Source organism: Anoplopoma fimbria, chromosome 8 (assembly GCF_027596085.1).
Source record: "Anoplopoma fimbria isolate UVic2021 breed Golden Eagle Sablefish chromosome 8, Afim_UVic_2022, whole genome shotgun sequence".
Classification (NCBI taxonomy): domain Eukaryota; kingdom Metazoa; phylum Chordata; class Actinopteri; order Perciformes; family Anoplopomatidae; genus Anoplopoma; species Anoplopoma fimbria.
Window position 1 is genome coordinate 28,802,169 of NC_072456.1, and position 27,500 is coordinate 28,829,668.

At 45.5% G+C, this 27,500-nt stretch overlaps 1 protein-coding gene across 2 annotated transcripts in view; it reads right to left on the bottom strand.

Annotated features, from left to right (window-relative positions):
* Positions 1-27,500, bottom strand: part of cdc14ab (cell division cycle 14Ab) — a 37,384-nt gene that overhangs the window by 5,722 nt on the left and 4,162 nt on the right. The window contains exons 2-15 of one of the 2 annotated variants that reach the window (XM_054602736.1): positions 22,073-22,163; positions 21,888-21,963; positions 17,143-17,235; positions 12,368-12,447; positions 10,715-10,781; positions 10,575-10,637; positions 10,228-10,315; positions 9,317-9,547; positions 7,922-8,060; positions 6,942-7,083; positions 6,662-6,762; positions 6,423-6,470; positions 5,747-5,875; positions 3,836-4,133 (exon numbers count right to left, since the gene is read on the bottom strand). In XM_054602736.1, coding sequence (XP_054458711.1) covers positions 3,836-4,133; positions 5,747-5,875; positions 6,423-6,470; positions 6,662-6,762; positions 6,942-7,083; positions 7,922-8,060; positions 9,317-9,547; positions 10,228-10,315; positions 10,575-10,637; positions 10,715-10,781; positions 12,368-12,447; positions 17,143-17,235; positions 21,888-21,963; positions 22,073-22,163 — 1,646 coding nt within the window. The remainder of the gene's footprint in view (positions 1-3,835; positions 4,134-5,746; positions 5,876-6,422; positions 6,471-6,661; positions 6,763-6,941; positions 7,084-7,921; positions 8,061-9,316; positions 9,548-10,227; positions 10,316-10,574; positions 10,638-10,714; positions 10,782-12,367; positions 12,448-17,142; positions 17,236-21,887; positions 21,964-22,072; positions 22,164-27,500) is intronic. The other variant, XM_054602737.1, reaches the window with a different exon arrangement.

Genomic DNA, 27,500 nt, shown 5'->3' on the forward strand with positions numbered 1-27,500 from the left:
CATCACACTACCAGCACCATGTTTGACTGTTGGTAGGATGTTGGTTTTATGAAATGCTGGGTTAGTTTTACGCCAGATGTAACGGGACGCACACCTTCAAAAAGTTCAACTTTTGTCTGGTCAGTCCACAAAAGTCTTGGGGATCATCAAGATGTTTTTTGGCAAATGTGAGACGAGCCTTTGTGTTCTTTGGTCGGCAGTGGCGTTCGCCTTGGAACTCTCCCATGGATGCCATTTTTGCCCGGTCTCTTTCTTATTGTTGAATCATGAACACTGACCTTACCTGAGGCCAGTGAGGCCTGCAGCTCTTTAGATGTTGTTCTGGGGTCTTTATGACCTCCTGGATGAGTCGTCGATGGGCTCATGGAGTCATTTTGGTCGGCCGGCCACTCCTGGGAAGCTTCACCACTGTTCCAGGTCTTTAGATTGCGGCATGATGCGTTGCTTATTGAGATCGTTTAGCCTCCTTCACTTTGTCAGACAGGTTCTATTTAAGTGATTTCTTGATTCAACAGGTCTGGCAGTAATCAGGCCTGGGTGTGGCTAGTGAAACTCAACTGAGCTTTCCAAATAATGTGGTTAATCACAGTTCATTCATGATTTATCAAGGGGGGTAAATTACTTTTTCACATAGGGCCAGGTAGGTTTGGATAGCTTTTCTCCCTTAATAAATGAAATCATCATTTAAAAACTGCATTTTGTATTTACTCGGGTTCCATAGAACACATGACTCACACCTGGTCATGTGACTCTGTCCCCATAGAACACATGACTCACACCTGGTCATGTGACTCTGTCCCCATAGAACACATGACTCACACCTGGTCATGTGACTCTGTCCCCATAGAACACATGACTCACACCTGGTCATGTGACTCTGTCCCCATAGAACACATGACTCACACCTGGTCATGTGACTCTGTCCCCATAGAACACATGACTCACACCTGGTCATGTGACTCTGTCCCCATAGAACACATGACTCACACCTGGTCATGTGACTCTGTCCCCATAGAACACATGACTCACACCTGGTCATGTGACTCTGTCCCCATAGAACACATGACTCACACCTGGTCATGTGACTCTGTCCCCATAGAACACATGACTCACACCTGGTCATGTGACTCTGTCCCCATAGAACACATGACTCACACCTGGTCATGTGACTCTGTCCCCATAGAACACATGACTCACACCTGGTCATGTGACTCTGTCCCCATAGAACACATGATTCACACCTGGTCATGTGACTGTCCCCATAGAACACATGATTCACACCTGGTCATGTGACTAGGTTCGTTGGAGTTGACTGCGCCTCTAAAGTGGACGAGAGCAGCAGCAGCAGCATGGGGCGTTGAAAAAAAAAACTGTGATCAAGTGGAACAGTGTTCAGCCTTCAATGAAAACACAGGAAGTCATTGAAATGTTTCCATCCTGTTCGTTACATTTGTAGGCTACCTGTAGTTTATAGACTACGTTTGGGTTCTATGGATGTCCATCAGTGACATCGTTCTCTCCTTTAAAGGTTTCTGATGCTTCACATCGTTAAATCTGTGGACTTCACACATTCCAGTTCTCTGAGTGAAAACATGGTGACAACAAGTTGGAATTAGGCTTTCTCAATAAATATCTTTATTCACAGATACAAAATAAATAACCTTATTTATTATGATAATAATTATAATAATAATAATAATAATAATATTATTATTATTATTATTATCAGCCACATCATGCACAACGTGAGTCCACTAGTCAACAATCTAGCGTCGAATCTTACATTTACACAGAAAATAAGAATTTTCTACAAAACGTGGTGTTTGTTGTCTAAGCTAACAGCCAATCAGCTCTCTGATCAGGAGGCAGCAGGCGTTTCCCATCATGCACTGGGCCATGCAGTCGGCTCTAAAACCTGCAGCCGCCTCCTCTCTGAGGTCATCGTTCCCACGCGTTCATGACGTCAGAGCAAGTCGGGATCAAGTCGGACACAAATCTACCCAGCATGCATTGTGCGGCGATCGATTCTGATCAGGACTGACTTGTCTCCAACGAACCTACTGTCCCCATAGAACACATGACTCACACCTGGTCATGTGACTCTGTCCCCATAGAATCCCCATAGAACACATGACTCACACCTGGTCATGTGACTCTGTCCCCATAGAACACATGACTCACACCTGGTCATGTGACTGTCCCCATAGAACACATGACTCACACCTGGTCATGTGACTCTGTCCCCATAGAACACATGACTCACACCTGGTCATGTGACTCTGTCCCCATAGAACACATGACTCACACCTGGTCATGTGACTCTGTCCCCATAGAACACATGACTCACACCTGGTCATGTGACTCTGTCCCCATAGAACACATGACTCACACCTGGTCATGTGACTCTGTCCCCATAGAACACATGACTCACACCTGGTCATGTGACTGTCCCCATAGAACACATGACTCACACCTGGTCATGTGACTCTGTCCCCATAGAACACATGACTCACACCTGGTCACATGACTGTCCCCATAGAACACATGATTCACACCTGGTCATGTGACTGTCCCCATAGAACACATGACTCACACCTGGTCATGTGACTGTCCCCATAGAACACATGACTCACACCTGGTCACATGACTGTCCCCATAGAACACATGACTCACACCTGGTCACGTGACTGTCCCCATAGAACACATGATTCACACCTGGTCATGTGACTCTGTCCCCATAGAACACATGACTCACACCTGGTCATGTGACTGTCCCCATAGAACACATGACTCACACCTGGTCATGTGACTGTCCCCATAGAACACATGACTCACACCTGGTCATGTGACTGTCCCCATAGAACACATGATCACCTGGTCATGTGACTCTGTCCCCATAGAACACATGACTCACACCTGGTCATGTGACTCTGTCCCCATAGAACACATGACTCACACCTGGTCACATGACTGTCCCCATAGAACACATGACTCACACCTGGTCATGTGACTGTCCCCATAGAACACATGACTCACACCTGGTCATGTGACTGTCCCCATAGAACACATGACTCACACCTGGTCATGTGACTGTCCCCATAGAACACATGACTCACACCTGGTCATGTGACTCTGTCCCCATAGAACACATGACTCACACCTGGTCATGTGACTCTGTCCCCATAGAACACATGACTCACACCTGGTCATGTGACTCTGTCCCCATAGAACACATGACTCACACCTGGTCACATGACTGTCCCCATAGAACACATGATTCACACCTGGTCATGTGACTGTCCCCATAGAACACATGACTCACACCTGGTCATGTGACTGTCCCCATAGAACACATGACTCACACCTGGTCATGTGACTCTGTCCCCATAGAACACATGATTCACACCTGGTCATGTGACTCTGTCCCCATAGAACACATGACTCACACCTGGTCATGTGACTCTGTCCCCATAGAACACATGACTCACACCTGGTCACATGACTGTCCCCATAGAACACATGATTCACACCTGGTCATGTGACTCTGTCCCCATAGAACACATGATTCACACCTGGTCATGTGACTCTGTCCCCATAGAACACATGATTCACACCTGGTCATGTGACTGTCCCCATAGAACACATGATTCACACCTGGTCATGTGACTCTGTCCCCATAGAACACATGACTCACACCTGGTCATGTGACTGTCCCCATAGAACACATGACTCACACCTGTATCAGCTGCATCCAGTGTGTTAGTGATGTCAGAACAGAGAGAACCAATCAGCAGAGAGGGGCGGGGCTGAGCTGCTGCTGTGTCAGAGGACTTACAGGTATGGAGCGGCTCAGGTAGCGTCCTGATGGGCCCTTCAGGGCGCTGTAGGGCCCCGGGCCCCTGTAGGGGCTGAAGTCCTGAGGGCACGGCCTGCTGCTGGGCGCCGCAGAACCCCCGTACGGACCGCTGTTGTTGTTGACCTCGTGCTGTGCGCTGCGAGGGCCGTTACCATAGCGACACAGAGGGGGCGGGGCCAGAGGAGAGGGGGAGGAGGGGGGAGGAAGAGAGTACGGAGTGATTCTGTCCTCAGTGTCCACAGCGTAAAGATCAGTGAGAGAGCTGGCCAACCGGGAGCTGAGGGGGGGGAAGAGGTCACACATGACTAATATACACAACATACACACCAACAACATACACACCAACATACACACCAATATACACATGGGCGGCTGTGGCGTAGTGGAGAGCAAGGTAGTTCTCCAATCAGAAGGTTGGTGGTTGGTCTGATGGTGGCACCTTGCATGGTAGCCTGTCATCAGTGTGTGAATGATATGTAATATACTACTGACTGTAAGTCGCTTTGGATAAAAGCTAAATGACTGTAATGTAATGTAATACACACCAACATACACAACAACAACAACAACATACACACACAACAACAACATACACAACAACAACATACACAACAACAACAACAACATACACACACACAACAACAACATACACACACAACACACACAACAACAACATACACAACAACACACACAACAACAACACACACAACAACACACACAACAACAACACAACAACACACACACAACCAACATACACACACAATAACATACACAACATCAACATACACAACAACATACACAACAACAACATACACCACAACACACACAACAACATGCACACAACATACACACACAACAATAACAACAACAACAACAACAACACACACACAACAACACACACAACATAAACAATAACAACACACACAATAGTGAGGTCAACTGAGGCCACCTCTCCGAGATGTAAACAATCGGCCCTATAGGCATAAACAACAGCGTTCAGGAACCAATAAAGGTCTGTCTATAAAACCATCACCTAATAAGGAGTTATCCTACACATACATTCCTAAGGTTACACATCACCTTACATGGAGTTGTACTTCAAATTGCCATCACACTGCTGTTTATATATATTAGTCATTATGCCGCATTCACACCAAAAGCGAAGCGAATATTCGCGTCCTCTCGTCAGTTTACTCGCAGTTCCGTTTGTGTTTATTCGCTAGACTTGCTGGAGAGGGGGAGGGGCTTATCTCCATGGAAACTGTCCTCAACTCAGCTATTTATTTCCGCCATCAACCACGGAAGAAATAACTACTATATCTGCTTTATACTTGTTGGGACAGTCCCAGATATCCAGGGAAACTAAACACCGTCTTGTCTGGTTCATAACATCATCCGGAGGCGCTCGGTGGATTTCACCGAGACGTATTCACTGAATCCAGCAAGCCACCCGTCAGCTGGTTTACTACAGCTGTATGAACCGAAAGTAAACAATTTTACTCTGATTTAATTACAATAAATGTATTGTGTTTTGTGAACGGAGCTCGGATCGGGCGGTGCTGGACTTTGCTTACATGACAGGAGGAGAATCTCAACGCTGATTGGCTTTCGCAACAGAGCGTCACGCAAATTTTTGCATGAGGCGTATTTCGCCTACCATCCTTACAACCACCACGACGACCAGCCTGACAACAGCCTGACAACCAACCTGACAACCTCATTAACGTGACCGGCGGCAGTGAGCTGACATGCAACAGTGTCAAAGCCCCTTTATGGATATTAATACAAACATACTAACAGGTAGTACAGTCTGTGTAAAAGAACTAAGAGATACTACAGGAGCTGGTGATGAAGAGGAGGGTGAGTCAGGATGTGAGGGGTAACACTGACCTCCTGATGTTGGAGGCCGTTGATGACGGACTTCTTCCGATCCTCTTGGCAGCAGCTGAAGCAGAGGATGCTGGGAACTTGGAGGACTTGAGGGGGGAGGAAGGGCCCTGACCACCACCCATTGACCATCTAAAACAATGACACATATTATGATCAATACATGTATTGATTACTGTTTATTATCAGTAAAAAAAAAAAGTAACTCTTTTAAAGGCTGAAACTAACATTTTTTACTTATTAAAAATATAGATATATTTGATATATATAATATAATGTATATTTGACAACTCATTTCTTGATGAATCACTTTGTCTTTCATCTTTTTTATAATAAACACAGAGACAGAGAACAAGAGAACATCTTGGATGATGTTTCCTGGAGTTTTGAGGTCAGACAAATCTCAATATTATTGATTAATGAAATAGTTATTTTGCATATAAAATCCACAATAGGATTCGATAAAATAAATTTCTGATGTACACACAAATAGTTCTTGTTTTAAATAAATGTATTTAAAGGGATTTTAAAAGGTTATCAAAAACATATTTGGATGTTGTTACATTAATATATGTTTGTTTTGAGACGCTGCTCAGTTGCTTTGTAACAGGAAATGATCTTAAGCCAATCAGTCTCCTCCTCTTCTCAACCAATCACAGGAGCAAAGAACAGGAGTTACCTGAGCGGCTGAGAGGCTGACCTGCTGTGAATCTTCATCTCCTCCACTCTGAAAGAAAACATGTCACTTTAAACCCACAACTCAACAAACTCTTGTATCCATGGCAACGCAGCCGTCCAGGCTTCGCCATGCTGAAGTGGGCGTGGCTTCAGCTAAAGCAGGTCGGTAAAACGATAGGCAGCTCCTTCTGTTTGCTAATACAGAAGATACACATGAGGTTCTGGACCTGGTCTTGGTACCTGAGAGATCCTGTGGTGGCGGGTCGGGGGGGACGCCGGCTCTTTAAGGCTCTCAGTTTGTCTCCCTGAGTCAGAACCGGTCCGCTGTCCACCATCTCAGTCTGGAGGACAAAACAGACACACCATGAGACCACTGACATGTTTCAGACCACTGACATGTTTCAGACCACTGACATGTTTCAGCTGAGTGTGTGTGTATGTATGTATATGTGTAGATAGATGGATGGATGGATGGATGGATGGATAGATAGACATAGATTTATGCGTTTGTTTTTCTGACCTCGTGCAGACTGTTGCTGTTGTGGGTGGAGTTTAATGAGAGGTCGTCCATAGTAGTGATGAGGTGAGACACCGCTCTCTCCTCCAGCTTGGCCTTCTGGGAACGCTGGCTGTCGCCTAGCAACCAGAGCGCTGCCTGCTTTCTGTAAAAACAAACACACAGAGTCAGTACTACTGTATTATTAAACAGTGTACTGCAGTATAAGAACAGTATTGTATAATAGTGAAAAGTGTTGATGATCATCTTAAAATACAGAAGATCAATAAAGTTTTAACACAAAATAATGAAAACTATTTGATCAGCTGACATTGATGACGTATTATTGTTCACTGAAAGTTTGTCCACTCCTTCTCTCTCACTTATTGATTAATGAACAGGAAGTCTAGTAATCAATGAGTCGATCAATTGGTGTCAATGGATCACCAATAAAGTTCCTAATCAACCAATCATTGATTTGTCACCTCGGTCTGTTCAGACTTCATGTTATATACCACATCTGGAATTAGTTCTCTTTCTACAGATGTGTCTCAGTCCGGACGCTCCGATCAGATGACAAGTGTGGAAGAGAAATATTAATAATATGAATATTAATCATAATATTAATAATATGAATATTAATCATAATATTAATAATATGAATATTAATCATAATATTAATAATATGAATATTAATCATAATATTAATAATAGTATTATTAATAATAACAATAATATTATTAACCATATTATTAATATTAACGATATTCATGATAGTAATGATATTAATGATATTACTATTACTATTAATAATATGAATAATATTAACTATTCTGCTGTGAAGACCAGCCTCCTCCAGTCGTTCAGGATCGATTGATCACTTCGAGGACAAACGTTTCCGTGTTGGAGAGCTGCGTCTCTGGCGTTGCCAAGTCGTTACCACGGTAACCCATGCAGGCAGGTAACCCTGACCCTAAAACTGAGACAACTAATCAGGGACTCACTCCTCCAGGAAGTTCTGCTGCGGTCCAATCACAGAGCCCGGTCTGCACACCCGGATCCAGGCGATGGCCTCAGCGGCCGTGAAGCGGTAGTGTTTCAACAGGTAACAGCCAATCAGAGAGCCCGTCCTGCCCAGACCAGCTGACAGAGACAGTCGGTGTCACAGAGTCATGTGAGTTCAACATCACAAACATCTGTTCATCTTATGTGAATATTAAATGTACATAATATGACTAATATTTAATATGTTTAAATGTCCCAGTGAGCTCTGATGAACCAACATAGCAGAGACATGGAGTACTGGTACTGCAAGTACTGCAAGTACTGCAAACACTGCAAATACTGAAAATACTGTGAATGTTGGGACACACAAACTCTGAGCTGAGAGTCTGAGGTACCACACCGTCCTCTGCTGGAGGAAATATACTACAGGACAGTATTTATACTACAGGATACTATTTATACTACAGGATACCATTTATACTACAGGACAGTATTTATACTACAGGATACCATTTATACTACAGGATACCATTTATACCACAGGATACCATTTATACTACAGGATACTATTTATACTACAGGACAGTATTTATACTACAGGATACCATTTATACTACAGGACAGTATTTATACTACAGGATACCATTTATACTACAGGACAGTATTTATACTACAGGATACCATTTATACTACAGGACAGTATTTATACTACAGGATACCATTTATACTACAGGACAGTATTTATACTACAGGATACCATTTATACCACAGGATACCATTTATACTACAGGATACCATACTACAGGACAGTATTTATACTACAGGATACCATTTATACTACAGGACAGTATTTATACTACAGGATACCATTTATACTACAGGATACTATTTATACTACAGGACAGTATTTATACTACAGGATACCATTTATACTACAGGACAGTATTTATACTACAGGATACCATTTATACTATATTTATACTACAGGATATTTATACTACATTTTATACTACAGGACAGTATTTATACTACAGGATACCATTTATACCACAGGATACCATTTATACTACAGGATACTATTTATACTACAGGACAGTATTTATACTACAGGATACTATTTATACTACAGGACAGTATTTATACTACAGGATGGAAAAGGAAGTTGTAGTTCAGGACAGGACAGGAAGCTGTAGTTCAGGACAGGACAGGAAGCTGTAGTTCAGGACAGGAAGTTGTAGTTCAGGACAGGACAGGAAGTGGTAGTTCAGGACAGGAAGTGGTAGGAAGTGGTAGTTCAGGACAGGAAGTGGTAGTTCAGGACAGGAAGTGGTAGTTCAGGACAGGAAGTGGTAGTTCAGGACAGGAAGTGGTAGTTCAGGACAGGACGTCCTCACCCTTGCAGTGGACAGCTACGGCGCCGTCCGTGCTCTCACAGATGTGCAGGAAGCGGCGTGTGATGATGTCACTGGGCGTGCTGCCATCTAAGAAGAAGAGGTCGTGGTGGTGGAAGCCGGCGTCCGTGAAGCGGTTGGAGTCGTAGATCTTCTTGTTCAGACGCACGACAGTGGTCACATTGTGTTTCCTGAAGTACGGGAAATACGCCTCGGGGGCATGCAGAGGGTAACCTGTAGGGGGCGGAGCATCCACACAGCAACATGACAGGTCAGCTTGAACACGCCCACTTCATCAAGAAAAATCATATGGAAGTGTATCATAATAATAATAATAATATGAATATTAATAACAATAATAATAATGTAAATAACAATAATAATGAAATTAATAATAAGGACAATAATAACAAGGACAATAATAATAATAATGACATTAATAATTAAAACAACAATAATAACAATATAAATAACAATAATAATATAAATAAGAATAATATAAATAACAATAATAATAATATAAATAACAATAATAATATAAATAAGAATAATATAAATAACAATAATAATAATATAAATAACAATAATAATAATATAAATAACAATAATATAAATAACAATAATATAAACAAAAATAATAATATAAATAACAACACTATAAATAACAAGAATAATAATATAAATAGCAATATAAACAACAATAATAATATAAATAATAATATAAATAACAAGAATATAAAAATAATAACAATAATATAAAATAATAACAATAATAATATAAATAACAATATCAATAACAATAATACAAATAACAATATTATAAATAACAATAATAATATAAATAATATAAATAACAATAACAATAATGTAAATAACAATAATAATAATATAAATAACAATAATAATCATTTCACCGTTCTCTATCTTAGTTTTAGGATGAGGTCCGCTGAAAGCCAGAAACTTCCCCGGGACGATCCAGTTCAGATCTCCGTTCTCAACCCGCTGCAAACACAAAGACGCAGGTTCAAGTCCCACTAAGTAGTACAGGTAGTACTGGTAACACAAGTAGTACCGATAGTACCGGTAACACAAGTAGTACGGGTAGTACCGATAGTACCGGTAACACAAGTAGTACGGGTAGTACCGATAGTACCGGTAACACAAGTAGTACGGGTAGTACCGATAGTACCGGTAACACAAGTAGTACGGGTAGTACCGATAGTACCGGTAGTACCAGCTGATCAGTACTGTGATCGTTCACCTCGTAGTGTTCGTATTCGTCCACGTCAAACGTCTCAAAGTCAAAGAAGCCGTGCTGCAGAGCCTGAAACACAAACACACCGTGTGACACTCAGGAGACTGGTGATGATGTCGGCTTCCAGCCAGCCAATCACAACTCACCTTCCTGATGCCCTGCAGACAGTCGAGCACTGTGAGGTTGAAGGTGCAATTCCCAAAGGAAGCGTCTCTGAAGAGACACAGAGACCAGCAGATCAATACACAGCTGATATCATATGATCAATATTCTGATCAACTGTATTGATGAACCTGCTGAACCAGTTACACTTCATGATCTCACACACACACACACACATCACACACACACACACACACACACACACACACACACACACACACACACACACACACACACACACACACACACACACACACACACACACACACACACACACACACACACACACACACCTGGGTGATGTGCGATGTTCAAATATATCTTCATGGAGTCACATGACGGAGGAGAAGCTCTCCATGTTTACTGGAGATATTTTAATCAATAAACAGTTACAGTTCCATTTCCATGGATGGACTAACTGTTCCAGTCTGAGACTGAAGTTCAACGTTTACTCTCAAAACATTTACGTTCTTATCGGTCAATCAGATGTATTGATTCTGAGTTATCAAAGGGACTCTGATATATCAATAAATCTGATAGTCATTAACGTAACAAGCAGCTTCATGTGGTAAACTAATGATGGAGTCTGAGTTCCTTTGATCCACGTTGATCTTTAGTCTCAGTCTGTTTCATAGCTTCTTCTCCACACACTACAAAGTGGAGAGAGAGGGATCAGACATTAGTCAGTCTGACGGTCAGTGAACGCCTCACTGTTGTGTGTCACTAAGTGGGCGTGGCCTCCTCGTGTTTAATCCATCCAACAGTCTGCTGTTACATAACCAGAGGAGAGACAACAGGCCCTTTATCCTCCTCCGTCTCTCCACCAGACGACCAGTGAAGCTTCAAAACAACTTTATTCGTCCTGTTCAGCTGATCAGAGACACCAGCTTCTTCCTCTCTTCATCTTTCTAGTACAACTTCCTGGTCTCACCACGCTGAAGACGGCACCATATTTAAAGTAAAAGTTACTAAGTTTGAACTTCTGACAAAGCGCCAGCTGATAATCAGCGTGGAGCCCCGCCCCCCCAAAAAACCTCCCCCTACTGGAAACAAAGACTCCCTGCAGACTGGAGCAGTATCAGACGTCCAGCAGCAGTAGTAGTACTACAGTCTTACTGCAGTCGGACTACAGTCTTACGACAGCTGTACTACAGTCTTACTTCAGTCGTACGACAGTAGGACTACAGTCGTACTACAGCTGTACTACAGTCCTACTACAGAAGTACGACAGTAGGACTACAGTCGTACAACAATAGGACTACAGTCGTACTACAGTTGTACTACAGTAGGACTACAGTCGTACAACAATAGGACTACAGTCGTACTACAGTTGTACTACAGTAGGACTACAGTCGTACTACAGCTGTACTACAGTCGTACAACAATAGGACTACAGTCGTACTACAGCTGTACTACAGTCCTACTACAGAAGTACGACAGTAGGACTACAGTGGGACTACAGTCGTACTACAGTTGTACTACAGTAGGACTACAGTCATACTACAGTTGTACTACAGTCGTACTACAGTAGGACTACAGTCATACTACAGTGGGACTACAGTCATACTACAGTAGGACTACAGTCATACTACAGTGGGACTACAGTCATACTACAGTAGGACTACAGTAGGACTCACCTGAAGGGCAGGTAGGAGGCGTTGGAACCAGACGTCAGAGCCCTGTAAGCTTCTTCTGGAGTTTTCTTCAGGTAGACCACCTGACAGACACACAGGTAAACAGGGACTCAGCTGGATTATTTTCACGGAGCTAACAGTCTTTATGCTAAGCTAGGCTAATCATGAACATGAACACCAGCCCCTCCCTCTGAAGCACACAGCGGAGCAGCATCCCCGTCTCCATGAGTGGGACAAACCCTAAAAACTTATTTAAAGATTAGGACTCGTTATGATGGACGTTATTATGGGCTGTAACTATTCTGAGGCGGCGGGCTGTCCTATCCTTACGGCCGCCCCTGAACGCAGCACACAGGAAACACGTGCGTCTTGTTCACGTTCTAGATTCAAGCAGTTTTGGTGAGGATGAGTGAGACGGAGCGCCCAATCAGGAAACAATATCAAACATGTGTTATTTGTGATTTATTCCCTCGTTTGAAACGATGCAGTTTGACATCTGTTTCATATAACAAGATTTAGATTTTTCACCTGGTTCATCTCTCTTCAGTCCAACTAAAACAGTTATTCTGGTGATTTACATAAAAACACGGCAATAAAGGATTGTATATATATATGTCTCCTCTGATTGAAGGAGAATGTGTATGTATGTATGTATGTATGTATGTATGTATGTATGTATATATACGTATACATATATATATACACATACACATATACATACATACACACACATATATACACACATACATATATACATACACATATATATACATATACACACATACATATATATATATATATATATATATATACATATATACACACACATATATATATATATATATATACACACACATATATATACATCCATATATATATATCCATACATATATATATACACATATTCATATATATATACACACATATACATATATATATATATATACACACACACATACACATACATATACACACATATATATACATATATTCATATATATACACATATACACATATATTCATATATATATACACATATACACATATATTCATATATATATACACATATATACACAAATATATATTCACACATATATATATACACATTCATATACATATATACACATATATATATATATATATACACATATATATATATATACACATAACATACAGTGGGTACGGAAAGTATTCAGACCCCTTTAAATTTTTCACTCTTTGTTTCATTGCAGCCATTTGCTAAAATCGAAAAAGTTCATTTTTTTTCGCATTAATGTACACTCAGCAACCCATCTTGACAGAAAAAAACAGAAATGTAGAACTTTTTGCAAATTTATTAAAAAAGAAAAACTGAAATATCACATGGTCATAAGTATTCAGACCCTTTGCTGTGACACTCATATTTAACTCACATGCTGTCCATTTCTTCTGATCCTCCTTGAGATGGTTCTACTCCTTCATTGGAGTCCAGCTGTGTTTAATTAAACTGATTGGACTTGATTAGGAAAGGCACACACCTGTCTATATAAGACCTTACAGCTCACAGTGCATGTCAGAACAAATGAGAATCATGAGGTCCAAGGAACTGCCCAAGGAGCTCAGAGACAGAATTGTGGCAAGGCACAGATCTGGCCAAGGTTACAAAAGAATTTCTGCAGCACTCAAGGTTCCTAAGAGCACAGTGGCCTCCATAATCCTTAAATGGAAGAAGTATGGGATGACCAGAACTCTTCCTAGACCTGGCCGTCCAGCCAAACTGAGCAATCGTGGGAGAAGAGCCTTGGTGAGAGAGGTAAAGAAGAACCCAAAGATCACTGTGGCTGAGCTCCAGAGATGCAGTAGGGAGATGGGAGAAAGTTCCACAAAGTCAACTATCACTGCAGCCCTCCACCAGTCGGGGCTTTATGGCAGAGTGGCCCGACGGAAGCCTCTCCTCAGTGCAAGACATATGAAAGCCCGCATAGAGTTTGCCAAAAAACACATGGAGGACTCCCAAACTATGAGAAATAAGATTCTCTGGTCTGATGAGACCAAGATTGAACTTTTTTGGCGTTAATTCTAAGCGGTATGTGTGGAGAAAACCAGGCACTGCTCATCACCTGCCCAATACAATCCCAACAGTGAAACATGGTGGTGGCAGCATCATGCTATGGGGGTGTTTTTCAGCTGCAGGGACAGGACGACTGGTTGCAATTGAAGGAAAGATGAATGCGGCCAAGTACAGAGATATCCTGGAAGAAAACCTCCTCCAGAGTGCTCAGGACCTCAGACTGGGCCGAAGGTTCACCTTCCAACAAGACAATGACCCGAAGCACACAGCTAAAATAACAAAGGAGTGGCTTCGGAACAAGTCTGTGACCATTCTTGACTGGCCCAGCCAGAGCCCTGACCTAAACCCAATTGAGCATCTCTGGAGAGACCTGAAAATGGCTGTCCACCAATGTTCACCATCCAACCTGACAGAACTGGAGAGGATCTGCAAGGAAGAATGGCAGAGGATCCCCAAATCCAGGTGTGAGAAACTTGTTGCATCATTCCCAAGAAGACTCATGGCTGTACTAGCTCAAAAGGGTGCTTCTACTCAATACTGAGCAAAGGGTCTGAATACTTATGACCATGTGATATTTCAGTTTTTCTTTTTTAATAAATTTGCAAAAATTTCTACATTTCTGGTTTTTTCTGTCAAGATGGGTTGCTGAGTGTACATTAATGCGAAAAAAAAAGAACTTTTTCGATTTTAGCAAATGGCTGCAATGAAACAAAGGGTGAAAAATTTAAAGGGGTCTGAATACTTTCCGTACCCACTGTATATATACATTCATATACATTACATTACAGTCATGTAGCAGATGCTTTTATCCAAAGCGACTTACAGGAAGTGTATTCAACATAGGTATTCAAGAGAACTACTAGTCACCAGAAGTCATAAGTGCATCTCCTTTCTTAAACAAGCATCTTAAAGCATAAACCAGAGCAAAAGTATAGTGCAGAGGCAGATTACTACAAAAACAATAATTGCAACACACTAATACGAATATAATAAGTGCTACAAACTACTACGAATAGGATAAGTGCAGTAAACGAATACGAATTCAATAAGTGCAGCGAACTGATACGAATACAGCAGAGTTCCCGTTGACCGGTAATTACCGGTCTTTGACCGGAAAAAATGAGGAGGACCGAAAATTCCAAATGTCTCCGGTCAGAATGACCGATTGGAAATAAGGCCCCGTCCACGCGGAGCCGAAACGTTCGAAAACTATCCGGTTTCGTTTTATGCGGAATATTCAAGGCGCTGGTTCTCCACAGAAAAAGCGCGCATGCTGTATGCGCGCATCAACCCTGCGCACATACAGCATGCGCGCTTTATACGAACATTCAGTCACGTTAGTTGTTTATTGGCTAAAAATAAAAAGCACAGACTGATTGTCCCTCCGTTCCCTCAGCACTTCGGGAGTATGCTGAACCAGCCATCCAAACCATGCTGGGTCATTTTGGCCAAGAAATTGCAAGCGAGGACGATTCGGCCACAGCCACCACATTCATCGATGCCGCAAGCGCGAAGCGAGATGCCATCCCAATGATGACAGCCCTCCGCAGTTACGGGGGCTTGCATTTTTCATCGGCCTGCGAGATGCTCATAAGAGATTACGCGGAAATCTTCCCAGATGGGTCAAACTGGCAAAGGTAGCCTGTGTTATCCCCGTCTCCAGTGTGCCAGCGGAGAGAGGCTTCTCCCTGCAGAACCGCATAAAGACTGCTCAGCGAAGCCGCCTTGGGGAAGGAAGAGTCACAAGGCTTATGCGCATTGCAAGCAGCAAAGACACACTAGATACATTTGACTTTAATTCAGCAGCGGCACGCTTCACAGCTGCCAAATATCGAAAGAAGTAAAATATCGATTTTATTTATTTTATGCTGTAGGCCTAGTTCAAATCGCGGCCGGCAATTCACTGTTTCTTATCCACTTTAAAATACTCCCGTCTCTTGTTACACTGTAGCGTAATTATTTTCATTACAGTCTGCATTTTATGTTACGCGCCAGTTTGTTTTACTGTAGGTAGCCTACTTTGTATTGTTTTAGGCTATTATTATTTATGCCTTGCCTTGCATTATAGACCTAAATAATTTTTGTTCGTCTGCACTTTAAAATGCAATGTTTAATTGTTCTGTCACCTGCCAACCTTTTAATTAAAAACACCAGGCTATAAATCGACATGCCTTGATGATATTATTCTTTATATAGCCTGCCTATCAATTTTTTAAGTGCAATAAACACGGACATTATATCCGACCGATTTTTTCCAATTTGACCGGTAAAATTAAACCTTCCCGGTCATATGACCGGCACCAATTTCTTCTAGCGGAAACACTGGAATACAGTAAGTGCAATAGACGAATATGAATACAATAAGTGCTACGAGGAAGGCTCAGGGTAGTGCTTCTTGAAGAGGTGAGTTTTCAGCCTGCGCCGAAAGATGGGCAGCGACTCTGCTGTCCTGACGTCAGTGGGGAGTTCATTCCTCCACTGAGGGGTCAGGACAGGAAGAAGCTGTGACCGGGTGGATATACATATATATACATATATATACATATATATACATACATATACATTCACACACACACACACACACACACACACACACACACACACACACACACACACACACACACACACACACACACACACACACACACACACACACACACACACACACACACACACACATATATATGAAAGCCTCGACCAATAGGAGCTCAGCGTGCTGATGACTCACCGCGTATCCTCCAATCAGCACGGCGGCGTTGGATCTCTTCCTCTGGTCGAAGCTGGTGTAGTGAACGATCCTCTTCCTGGTCAGAGTGAACGACTGCAGAGAAGAAGAAGAAGACGAAGAGGTGTCACATGACCAGTAGTATCAGCCAACCCGTCTAACAATGGATCAATAATACTGATCAGTAAACGTTCCTCCAGAGGACCATGGGGTCTAAACATCTGTCAGAACATAAACTCAGACGTGTGACGGAGAACACGCAGCTGTTAAACCGTCATCATGACACATATGTCAGACATTTTGTTCCTTTGCTGTTTATTAATAAAGTTACTGTCACTTTGAATAAACTTTATTGTTCCACCTCTCACACATCACAGGTGTGATGTTATGTTTTAAATAATCAATAATCCAACAGAATCTCTGACCCATGACCTCTGACCCCTGACTTAGCTAAAGAGTTAGCTTGTTGTTAGCATCAGTCTGCAGACCGGTTTACTGACTCTAATGTCCCATGATGCTTAGAGTCAACACGGATAGGTAGAGAGAAACCACAGGGTGTGAATCTACATGACGCCATGACGACTGACAACAGGCCACCAGAGGAATGTCGTCACCATGGCAACAGAAACAAACAAGAACAAACACTGAAGCCTTCCATAGTCTGATTCTGAGTGATGAGAGGTGACAGTGAATCAGAGGTGACGGAGTGAATCAGAGGTGACAGAGTGAATCAGAGGTGACAGAGTGAATCAGAGGTGACAGAGTGAATCAGAGGTGACAGAGTGAATCAGAGGTGACAGAGTGAATCAGAATCAGAGGAGACAGAGTGAATCAGAGGTGACAGAGTGAATCAGAGGAGACAGAGTGAATCAGAGGTGACAGAGTGAATCAGAGGAGACAGAGTGAATCAGAGGTGACAGAGTGAATCAGAGGAGAGTGAATCAGAGACAGAGTGAATCAGAGGTGACAGAGTGAATCAGAGGAGACAGAGTGAATCAGAGGTGACAGAGTGAATCAGAGGTGACAGAGTGAATCAGAGTGAATCAGAGGTGACAGAGTGAATCAGAGGAGACAGAGTGAATCAGAGGTGACAGAGTGAATCAGAGGTGACAGAGTGAATCAGAGGTGACAGAGTGAATCAGAGGTGACAGAGTGAATCAGAGGAGGAGACAGAGTGAATCAGAGGTGAGACAGAGTGAATCAGAGGTGACAGAGTGAATCAGAGGAGACAGAGTGAATCAGAGGTGACAGAGTGAATCAGAGGAGACAGAGTGAATCAGAGGTGACAGAGGAGACAGAATCAGAGGACAGAGTGAGACAGAGTGAATCAGAGGTGACAGAGTGAATCAGAGGAGACAGAGTGAATCAGAGGAATCAGAGGTGACAGAGTGAATCAGAGGAGAGACAGAGTGAATCAGAGGTGACAGAGTGAATCAGAGGTGACAGAGTGAATCAGAGGAGACAGAGTGAATCAGAGGTGACAGAGTGAATCAGAGGTGACAATCAGAGGTGACAGAGTGAATCAGAGGTGACAGAGTGAATCAGAGGAGACAGAGTGAATCAGAGTGAAATCAGAGTGAATCAGAGGTGACAGAGTGAATCAGAGGAGACAGAGTGAATCAGAGGTGACAGAGTGAATCAGAGGAGACAGAGTGAGGTGACGGGGTGAATCAGAGGAGACAGAGTGACAGAGTGAATCAGAGGAGACAGAGTGAATCAGAGGTGACAGAGTGAATCAGAGGTGACAGAGTGAATCAGAGGAGACAGAGTGAATCAGAGGTGACAGAGTGAATCAGAGGTGACAGAGTGAATCAGAGGTGACAGAGTGAATCAGAGGTGACAGAGTGACAGAGTGAATCAGAGGAGACAGAGTGAATCAGAGGTGACAGAGTGAATCAGAGGTGACAGAGTGAATCAGAGGTGACAGAGTGAATCAGAGGTGACAGGGTGAATCAGAGGAAGACAGAGTGAATCAGAGGTGACAGAGTGAATCAGAGGTGAATGACAGAGTGAATCAGAGGAGACAGAGTGAATCAGAGGTGACAGAGTGAATCAGAGGAGACAGAGAGTGAATCAGAGGAGGACAGAGACAGAGTGACAGAGTGAATCAGAGGAGGAGACAGAGTGAATCAGAGGAGGACAGAGAGTGTTTCAGAGGTGACGGAGGATTTTGAATCAGAGGAGACAGAGTGACAGAGTGAATCAGAGGAGGAGACAGAGTGAATCAGAGATGTGACGAGCAGTGGCCCCCGAACCCTCTAGGGGGTCCAGGGGCATGCCCCCGGCCGAAATCAGAGTACCCTTTACATTGGAATGCATGAATCTGGTGCACTTTGAGAGGAGAATATGCACTTAAATCCTATTCAAACAGTCCTGTGTATTACTGTGATGGGATCATTGGTGTTGTAACTTTGCCTTTTGTGTCTTCATTTACAGATTTTTATATTTTTGTATAGTAATATTTAAACAAAAAATGCAAATATAATTTGCACAATTTATTTACAGATTTTTGCCTAATGCTTAAACACTAACTGTTTTTTACATAAGACACTTTGTTCAAAAATGAAATCTCCTGCAACAATGGGCAAAACACATCTTTTTAAATTATAAACCTAACTAAAATTTGAAAAGAACACAGACTCACACACATAAAAAATAAAGCTAATTGAATACCAATCAGTGTGAGCCTTAGCACTACAAGACAGAAGCATACTGCCGACATCTTTCTTTATTCTGGGTGGAAATAGTACCATAGTTACGCCATTAAATGTGGAAACATTTTTAGCGAGAAATGTGCATTTTACTTTCATAATGTTCGCCGGTGAATGTGAAGGATGTTTGGTTTGATAGTTATGACGAAGAGGGAACGCTCCGTTCACTTGCATGGACATGGACTCATCTAGCTGCGTTGGCGCGTTGAACCACCACACAATGATCAAGCGTCAGGTTTGGCGCGTACTCGCGTTATCCAACGCGACGCGTTGGATAACGCGGATAACACCAACCGACCACACCAACCACACCAACCGACCACACCAACCGACCACACCAACCACACCGCATGGTGCCCCTTTCACATCGCCGCAAGATCGGAGCCGGTGATCCCAAAAAGAGCGACAACACGCACACACCTACACACACACACACACACACACACACACACACACACACACACACACACACACACACACACACACACACACAACACACACACACACACACACACACACAGGTGACACACACACACACACACACACACACACACACAATACTAGAGGAAAAACGGCACGGAGGTTGCGATTTATAGATACAATAAAATGATTGGGCTCAGAGGGTTTTTAACACTGGTGGTCATGAAGCGACACATTTTAGCAACTTACTTTCTCTCTCTCTCTCTCTCTGTCTCTCTCTCTCTCTGTCTCTCTCTCTGTCTCTCTCTCTGTCTGTCTCTCTCTCTCTGTCTCTCTGTCTCTCTCTCTCTCTGTCTGTCTCTCTCTCTCTCTCTCTGTCTGTCTCTCTTTCCTTCTTTCTTCGATCTTCCGCTTCACTCGCTACTGCTAGAATGAATGTATTTTTCTTCTTTGATGTTGGTTACGTGACGATGTGCCGCGTGCTGCGCAATTGACGTTACGCGCTGTATATTTTCTAAAAGGAGCTACGTAAAAAAAAAAAAAAAAAAAAAAAAATTAGGAGAAGGATTTTTATTGCAGCGGCGGAGAAAATTCAGCAGCGGCGGCGCGCCGCTGCTGTGTGAACGTGGGGGAAACACTGCAGAGTGAATCAGAGGTGACAGAGTGAATCAGAGGAGACAGAGTGAATCAGATGTGACAGAGTGAATCAGAGGTGACAGAGGGAATCAGAGGTGACAGAGTGAATCAGAGGAGGAGACAGAGTGAATCAGAGGTGACAGAGTGAATCAGAGGTGACAGAGTGAATCAGAGGTGACAGAGTGAATCAGAGGAGACAGAGTGAATCAGAGGAGGAGACAGAGTGAATCAGAGGAGACAGAGTGAATCAGAGGAGGAGACAGAGTGAATCAGAGGTGACAGAGTGAATCAGAGGAGGAGACAGAGTGAATCAGAGGAGACAGAGTGAATCAGATGTGACAGAGTGAATCAGAGGTGACAGAGTGAATCAGACGTGACAGAGTGAATCAGAGGAGACAGAGGGAATCAGAGGTGACAGAGTGAATCAGAGGAGGAGACAGAGTGAATCAGAGGAGGAGACAGAGGGAATCAGAGGTGACAGAGTGAATCAGATGTGACAGAGTGAATCAGAGGAGACAGAGTGAATCAGAGGTGACAGAGTGAATCAGAGGAGACAGAGGGAATCAGAGGTGACAGAGTGAATCAGAGGAGGAGACAGAGTGAATCAGAGGAGGAGACAGAGGGAATCAGAGGTGACAGAGTGAATCAGAGGAGGAGACAGAGTGACTCAGAGGTGACAGAGTGAATCAGAGGTGACAGAGTGAATCAGAGGTGACAGAGTGAATCAGATGTGACAGAGTGAATCAGAGGAGACAGAGTGAATCAGAGGTGACAGAGTGAATCAGATGTGACAGAGTGAATCAGAGGAGACAGAGTGAATCAGATGTGACAGAGTGAATCAGAGGAGACAGAGTGAATCAGAGGTGACGGGGTGAATCAGAGGAGACAGAGTGAATCAGAGGTGACAGAGTGAATCAGAGGTGACAGAGTGAATCAGAGGAGACAGAGGGAATCAGAGGTGACAGAGTGAATCAGACTCACCTTGAGCTTCTTGTTGAGTTTGCAGCAGTATCGGTACAACATGGCCAGATTCAGAGGACCAAAGTCTGCATAGAAACTGAAACAGAGAGCTCAGTTAGAAACCAAAGACTGTCTATTGTATAATTACAATAGTATTCCACATATTGATTATTGATCACATCACAGATCCAACAAGCTGAACTCACTTTTCGTAGAAGAACTCGTCGTCGGTGCAGAAGTAGTGAGTGTTGGCCGTACTTTTAGGTTTGCTGCGTAAAGTGGCGAAGTACAGACGCTCTGTGAGAGACAAAGTCAGACGGGTTAGGAACCGATCTCAGATCAGTTCTGGGTCCAGAACCAAACAACTGACTCTGTTTTTAGATTAAAACACTTTGTGAACCAGAACACAATGATTCTATCACATATCACTGAGATCTGGACCAACAGATGATTTATAAATATATTAATAATAATCATATTTAAAGCCAAAATAAATCTTTGACTTTATTACAAACTGGATGACTGTTGAACAAAACATCTTCAGTGATTTAAATAAATCTGGATAGCTGAACATCATGAATCATCTCTGTTGAGGCAGCTAGAGGACGACGGTTTGGTAAAGAAACCAATGATTCCTTAAAGTGGTCCTGTTATGCTTTCTCCTTTAGTGTGTTATGTATATGTGTACACGTCAAAGGTCCGTGGAGTGCAAAACCTGTTACGACCGGCTGTTTCTTTAAAGCGGTTACCATGGTGATCCTGATCAAACTACCTGATCACATTTATTACCTTCACAGTTTTTAAAATATTTACCTATTATATTATTATTATTTTAGATGCCCTTTACATTTATTGAATTCTGAAACCCTCAGATTCTGTTACTATTTATTAATATTTAATCATTCAGTTATTAGTTTTATTAAAACAAACAAATTATTTACTCAACTTTACATTTGATAAACTGCATTAAAGCCGTTATCACAGAACGCTCCGATGATCCTTCTGTACACTAACAAACTGTTTATTTATACCATAAACTATACATGTGTACCTTTAATAAACTGTTTATTTATACCATAAACTATACATGTGTACCTTTAACAAACTGTTTATTTATACCATAAACTATACATGTGTACCTTTAATAAACTGTGTATTTATACCATAAACTATACATGTGTACCTTTAATAAACTGTTTATTTATACCATAAACTATACATGTGTACCTTTAACAAACTGTTTATTTATACCATAAACTATACATGTGTACCTTTAATAAACTGTGTATTTATACCATAAACTATACATGTGTACCTTTAATAAACTGTGTATTTATACCATAAACTATACATGTGTACCTTGTGGCATCCCGCCCCTTAAACCTCGGCCCGGACGGGCCCGAGGGTTCGTGTTGGATGGCACATACCACCGCCATCCACCAGCCGGCGACAAAGAGCCTCCCCGAGGGCGCGCTAATGAACGAGAGTGGAAACAGCTGGCGGGGGAGAGGACGGGAACCGGAAGCCCCGATATAAGGAGCCGGCATACAGCAACCGGGAAGGAAGAGAGGAGAAGAAGAAGACGCCAGAGAGAGAAGAAGAAGAAGACGAGAGAAGAGAGAGAGAAGAAGAGAAGAAGAGGAGAAGAAGAAGCAGGAGAGGAGCGACCGCGACCGGGAGAGGACCGCCGACCCAGCGCGCCATTTAGAGGCTCACGGAGACCCTAAAGTCGTGTGACCCAGTTATTCTGTTTTTGTGAAACATTAAAATACCGAGTGAGGCTTCACCTGATCGTGACTCCGAGATTTATTCCGGGATTCTGACCCGCTGGGGAACGGGATCCCACATATGGTGGAGGACGCGGGCAAGAGACGAAACCACTACGAACCCCGGTAAGACGAACTACCCGACCGGAAATGCAGAACCCGGATGGAGCCGCGGCGGCGGCTGCGGCTACACAGCGGGAGACGGCGGAGAGCCTCGCCCTGCTCCGCGAAGCTGTGGTACGGCTCACACAACACGCAGTCCGGGACGCCCGACCGCCGCCCGACCAGCCGACTCACCAAGCTCGGGCCCGACGATGACGTGGAGGCGTATCTCGAGACCTTCGAGCGGACCGCCCAGAGGGAGAACTGGCCAGCAGAGCAGTGGGCCCACATCGTGGCTCCCTTTCTCACCGGTCCTGCCCAGCAGGCGAGCCAAGATCTATCAGCGGAGGCCGCCAGGCGGTACCCCGCCCTCAAACAGGCAATCCTGGCGTACTACGGCCATAACCTCGCGGCCCGCGCGCAACGTATCCACGACTGGCGTTTCGACGCCCGGGCGCGGTGCGGACCCAGATTGCACAACTCGGCCGGTTGGTGAAGAGATGGCTAACCTCCAGAGAAGGACCCAGCCCTATAGATAGGGTAATCATAGACCACTCCTTACGCCAGCTACCGCCGGATGCCTGCCGGGTACTGGCCCACCACCACCCCGACACCATAGATGACCTGGTCAGGCAGCTGGAGAATTGGCAGGTGGCCCAGCGGCTGAGCAACCGGACCTACACCACCCCACGACCCGCCGAGACCCGCCGAGACCGACGGGGACCCACGACCGGGGCTCCCGCAGCTGCACCGGTCCCACCGCTCGTAACCCCGGAGAGTCGCGAACGGAGACGCTGTTACGAGTGTGATCAGCCCGGCCATATAGCGCGCTACTGCCCTGGAAAGCAGGACGTGCCAATGCCGTCGGCCTACGCGGACTGGGGGGACCGGCCCTGCATGCTGGCCACCTGCTGGACCCAGACGGCGCCCCAGAGCCCGACCATACCGGCAAGGGTGATGAACCTAGACACGCAGGCCATATTGGACACCGGCAGCGTGGTCACCCTCCTCCGCCCCGACTTGGCGGGAGGGAGGGAGGGGGATCCCATGGACGTGGCCTGCGTGCATGGGGATATACGGACCTACAAGACATGCCATGTGGTCGTACGTACACCACAGGGGGTGTTTACAGCACGGGCGGGGATTGTACCCCACCTCCCGGTTCCGCTCTTAATTGGGAGGGACTGCCCAATATTTAACCGGCTGTGGGACCCAACGCGAGAACTCCGGAACAAGAGAGAACCTCCCCGCCGGGGGGCGAGGAGAGCTCGGCAGGCGTACGGGGTCACACGGCGCCCGTCGTCCCTCAGGGAATCGACGGCAGAGGACCAGGAGTCCGAGGGAGACGGACCCTCCCAACCCGGATCACCGGGACCCCAACCCGGCACCCCGGACACCCTCACAGCGTCCGAGCAACCCAACCCCCCGGAGGACCCGGAGAGCTCCCCCCTCACCGAGTTTTCCGATTTCCTTCCGGAGAAGGAGGTAGGCTCGGCCCGACCAGGACAGTTCGCCAGCGCCCAGCTCCAAGACGAGGCCCTGAAACACGCTTGGAGCCATGTGGTGGCCCACGACGGTCAGGCCCGGGACTCGGTAAGTCACACGTTGCACCCACATTTTAGCACGAGGAGGGGGCTGCTATATAGAGTAGTGGAAGGAGAGGAGGGAGTAAGGGAACAATTGGTGGTTCCCCGGGCGTACGTGAGCAAGGTGCTGTTTATGGCCCACACCCACCTCCTAGGAGCCCATTTGGGCATGGACAAGACCCGAGAGCGGGTCCTCGCGAGGTTTTATTGGCCGGGGGTAAAAAGGGACGTGGAGCGCCATTGTCTGGGGTGCCCCGAGTGTCAGAGGGTAGCGCCTAGGGCCACAGTCAGAAGCCCCCTTATTCCCATGCCCATAATAGAGACCCCTTTCGAGCGGATAGCTATGGACATTGTGGGGCCCCTCCCCAAGACCAGCCGGGGTCATCGATATATCCTGGTCCTGGTGGACTACGCCACCCGGTACCCCGAGGCCCTACCCTGCGCGCAGCCACCGCGAAGGCGGTCGCCCGGGAGCTGATGCTCCTCTTTAGCCGGGTGGGGATAGCCAAGGAGGTGTTAACCGATCAAGGCTCATGCTTCATGTCCCGGGTAATGAAGGAACTACTCCGTTTCCTGCAGGTGAAGCAGCTCCGGACCTCCGTCTACCACCCCCAGACCGATGGCTTGGTGGAACGCTTTAACCGGACATTAAAACAGATGCTGAAGAAGGCCATGGCGATAGATGGTAAGAACTGGGACCAGCTATTACCCCATGTGCTGTTCGCAGTCCGGGAGGTGCCCCAGGCATCCACCGGTTTCTCACCGTTCGAGCTGCTGTACGGACGGAGGCCCCGCGGCATCTTGGACATCGCCAAGGAAGCATGGGAGAGCCAGCCGTCACCCCACCGCACCACCCTGGACCACGTAGAGCAGGTGAAGGACCGCATGGCCCGAGTGTGGCCCATCGTCAGAGAACACCTCCGGCAAGCCCAGCAGGTCCAAGCGAGGGTCTACAACCGGGGAGCCCAGCTGCGAACCCTCCATCCCGGGGAGCTGGTCCTGGTCCTGGTCCCCACGGCTGAGTGCAAATTCCTGGCCAAGTGGCAGGGACCTTACGAGGTGGTTGAACGGGTGGGAGAAGTGAATTACCGGGTTAGACAACCGGGGAGGCGGAAGCCCACCCAGGTCTATCACATCAACATACTGAAACAGTGGCGAGGGGGAAGGGAACCCCCTGACCCTGCCCCCCTGGCGCTGGCGGCCCGACAAGAGATCCCGGAGGTTCCGGTGGGCAAGGACCTCAGCCCAGCCCAAAAACGAGACTTGGAGGACCTGGTCATGCAGCACCGGGACGTGTTGTCCAAACTTCCGGGGAGGACCACAGTCGCCCATCATGACATCCGGACGGCGCCGGGAGTGAAGGTGAGAGTTCCACCCTACAGGATCCCGGAGGCCCGGAGAGAGGCCATCCAGGCCGAAGTCCGCCGGATGCTACAGCTCGGGGTCATCGAAGAGTCGCGCAGTGCCTGGTCCAGCCCGGTGGTCCTCGTACCAAAGCCGGATGGATCTTACCGGTTCTGCAACGACTTCCGGAGGCTGAATGAGGCGTCCGAGTTCGACGCCTACCCCATGCCCCGGGTGGACGAGCTGATCGAACGCCTGGGTCCAGCCCGGTATCTTTCGACCTTGGACCTAACCAAGGGATATTGGCAGGTACCGCTGACCAGGGTGGCCCGGGAGAAAACGGCGTTCTCAACTCCAGGGGGGCTCTACCAGTACACCGTCCTCCCCTTTGGAGTACATGGAGCGCCGGCCACCTTCCAACGCATGATGGACCAGATCCTAAGGCCACACCAGGACTACGCGGCGGCCTACATAGACGACATCATCGTATATAGCCACAGCTGGGATGTCCACCTCCGCCAGCTGAGGGCGGTGCTAGGGGAGCTGCGGAAGGCGGGCCTCACGGCCAACCCGGCCAAGTGCAGGCTCGGACAGGAGGAGACGGCGTACCTGGGGTACCAGGTGGGACGGGGGATCATCCGACCCCAAGAGAGTAAGGTGGCCGCCATCAGGGACTGGCCCGAACCCCGCACCAAGAAACAGGTGAAATCGTTTCTAGGGCTGGTGGGATACTACCAGCGATTTATACCCGGGTTTGCCACGCTGACCAGCCCCCTGAACGACCTGACCCGGAAGGCCCTGCCGGATCGGATCACCTGGTCCGAGGCTGCTGACCA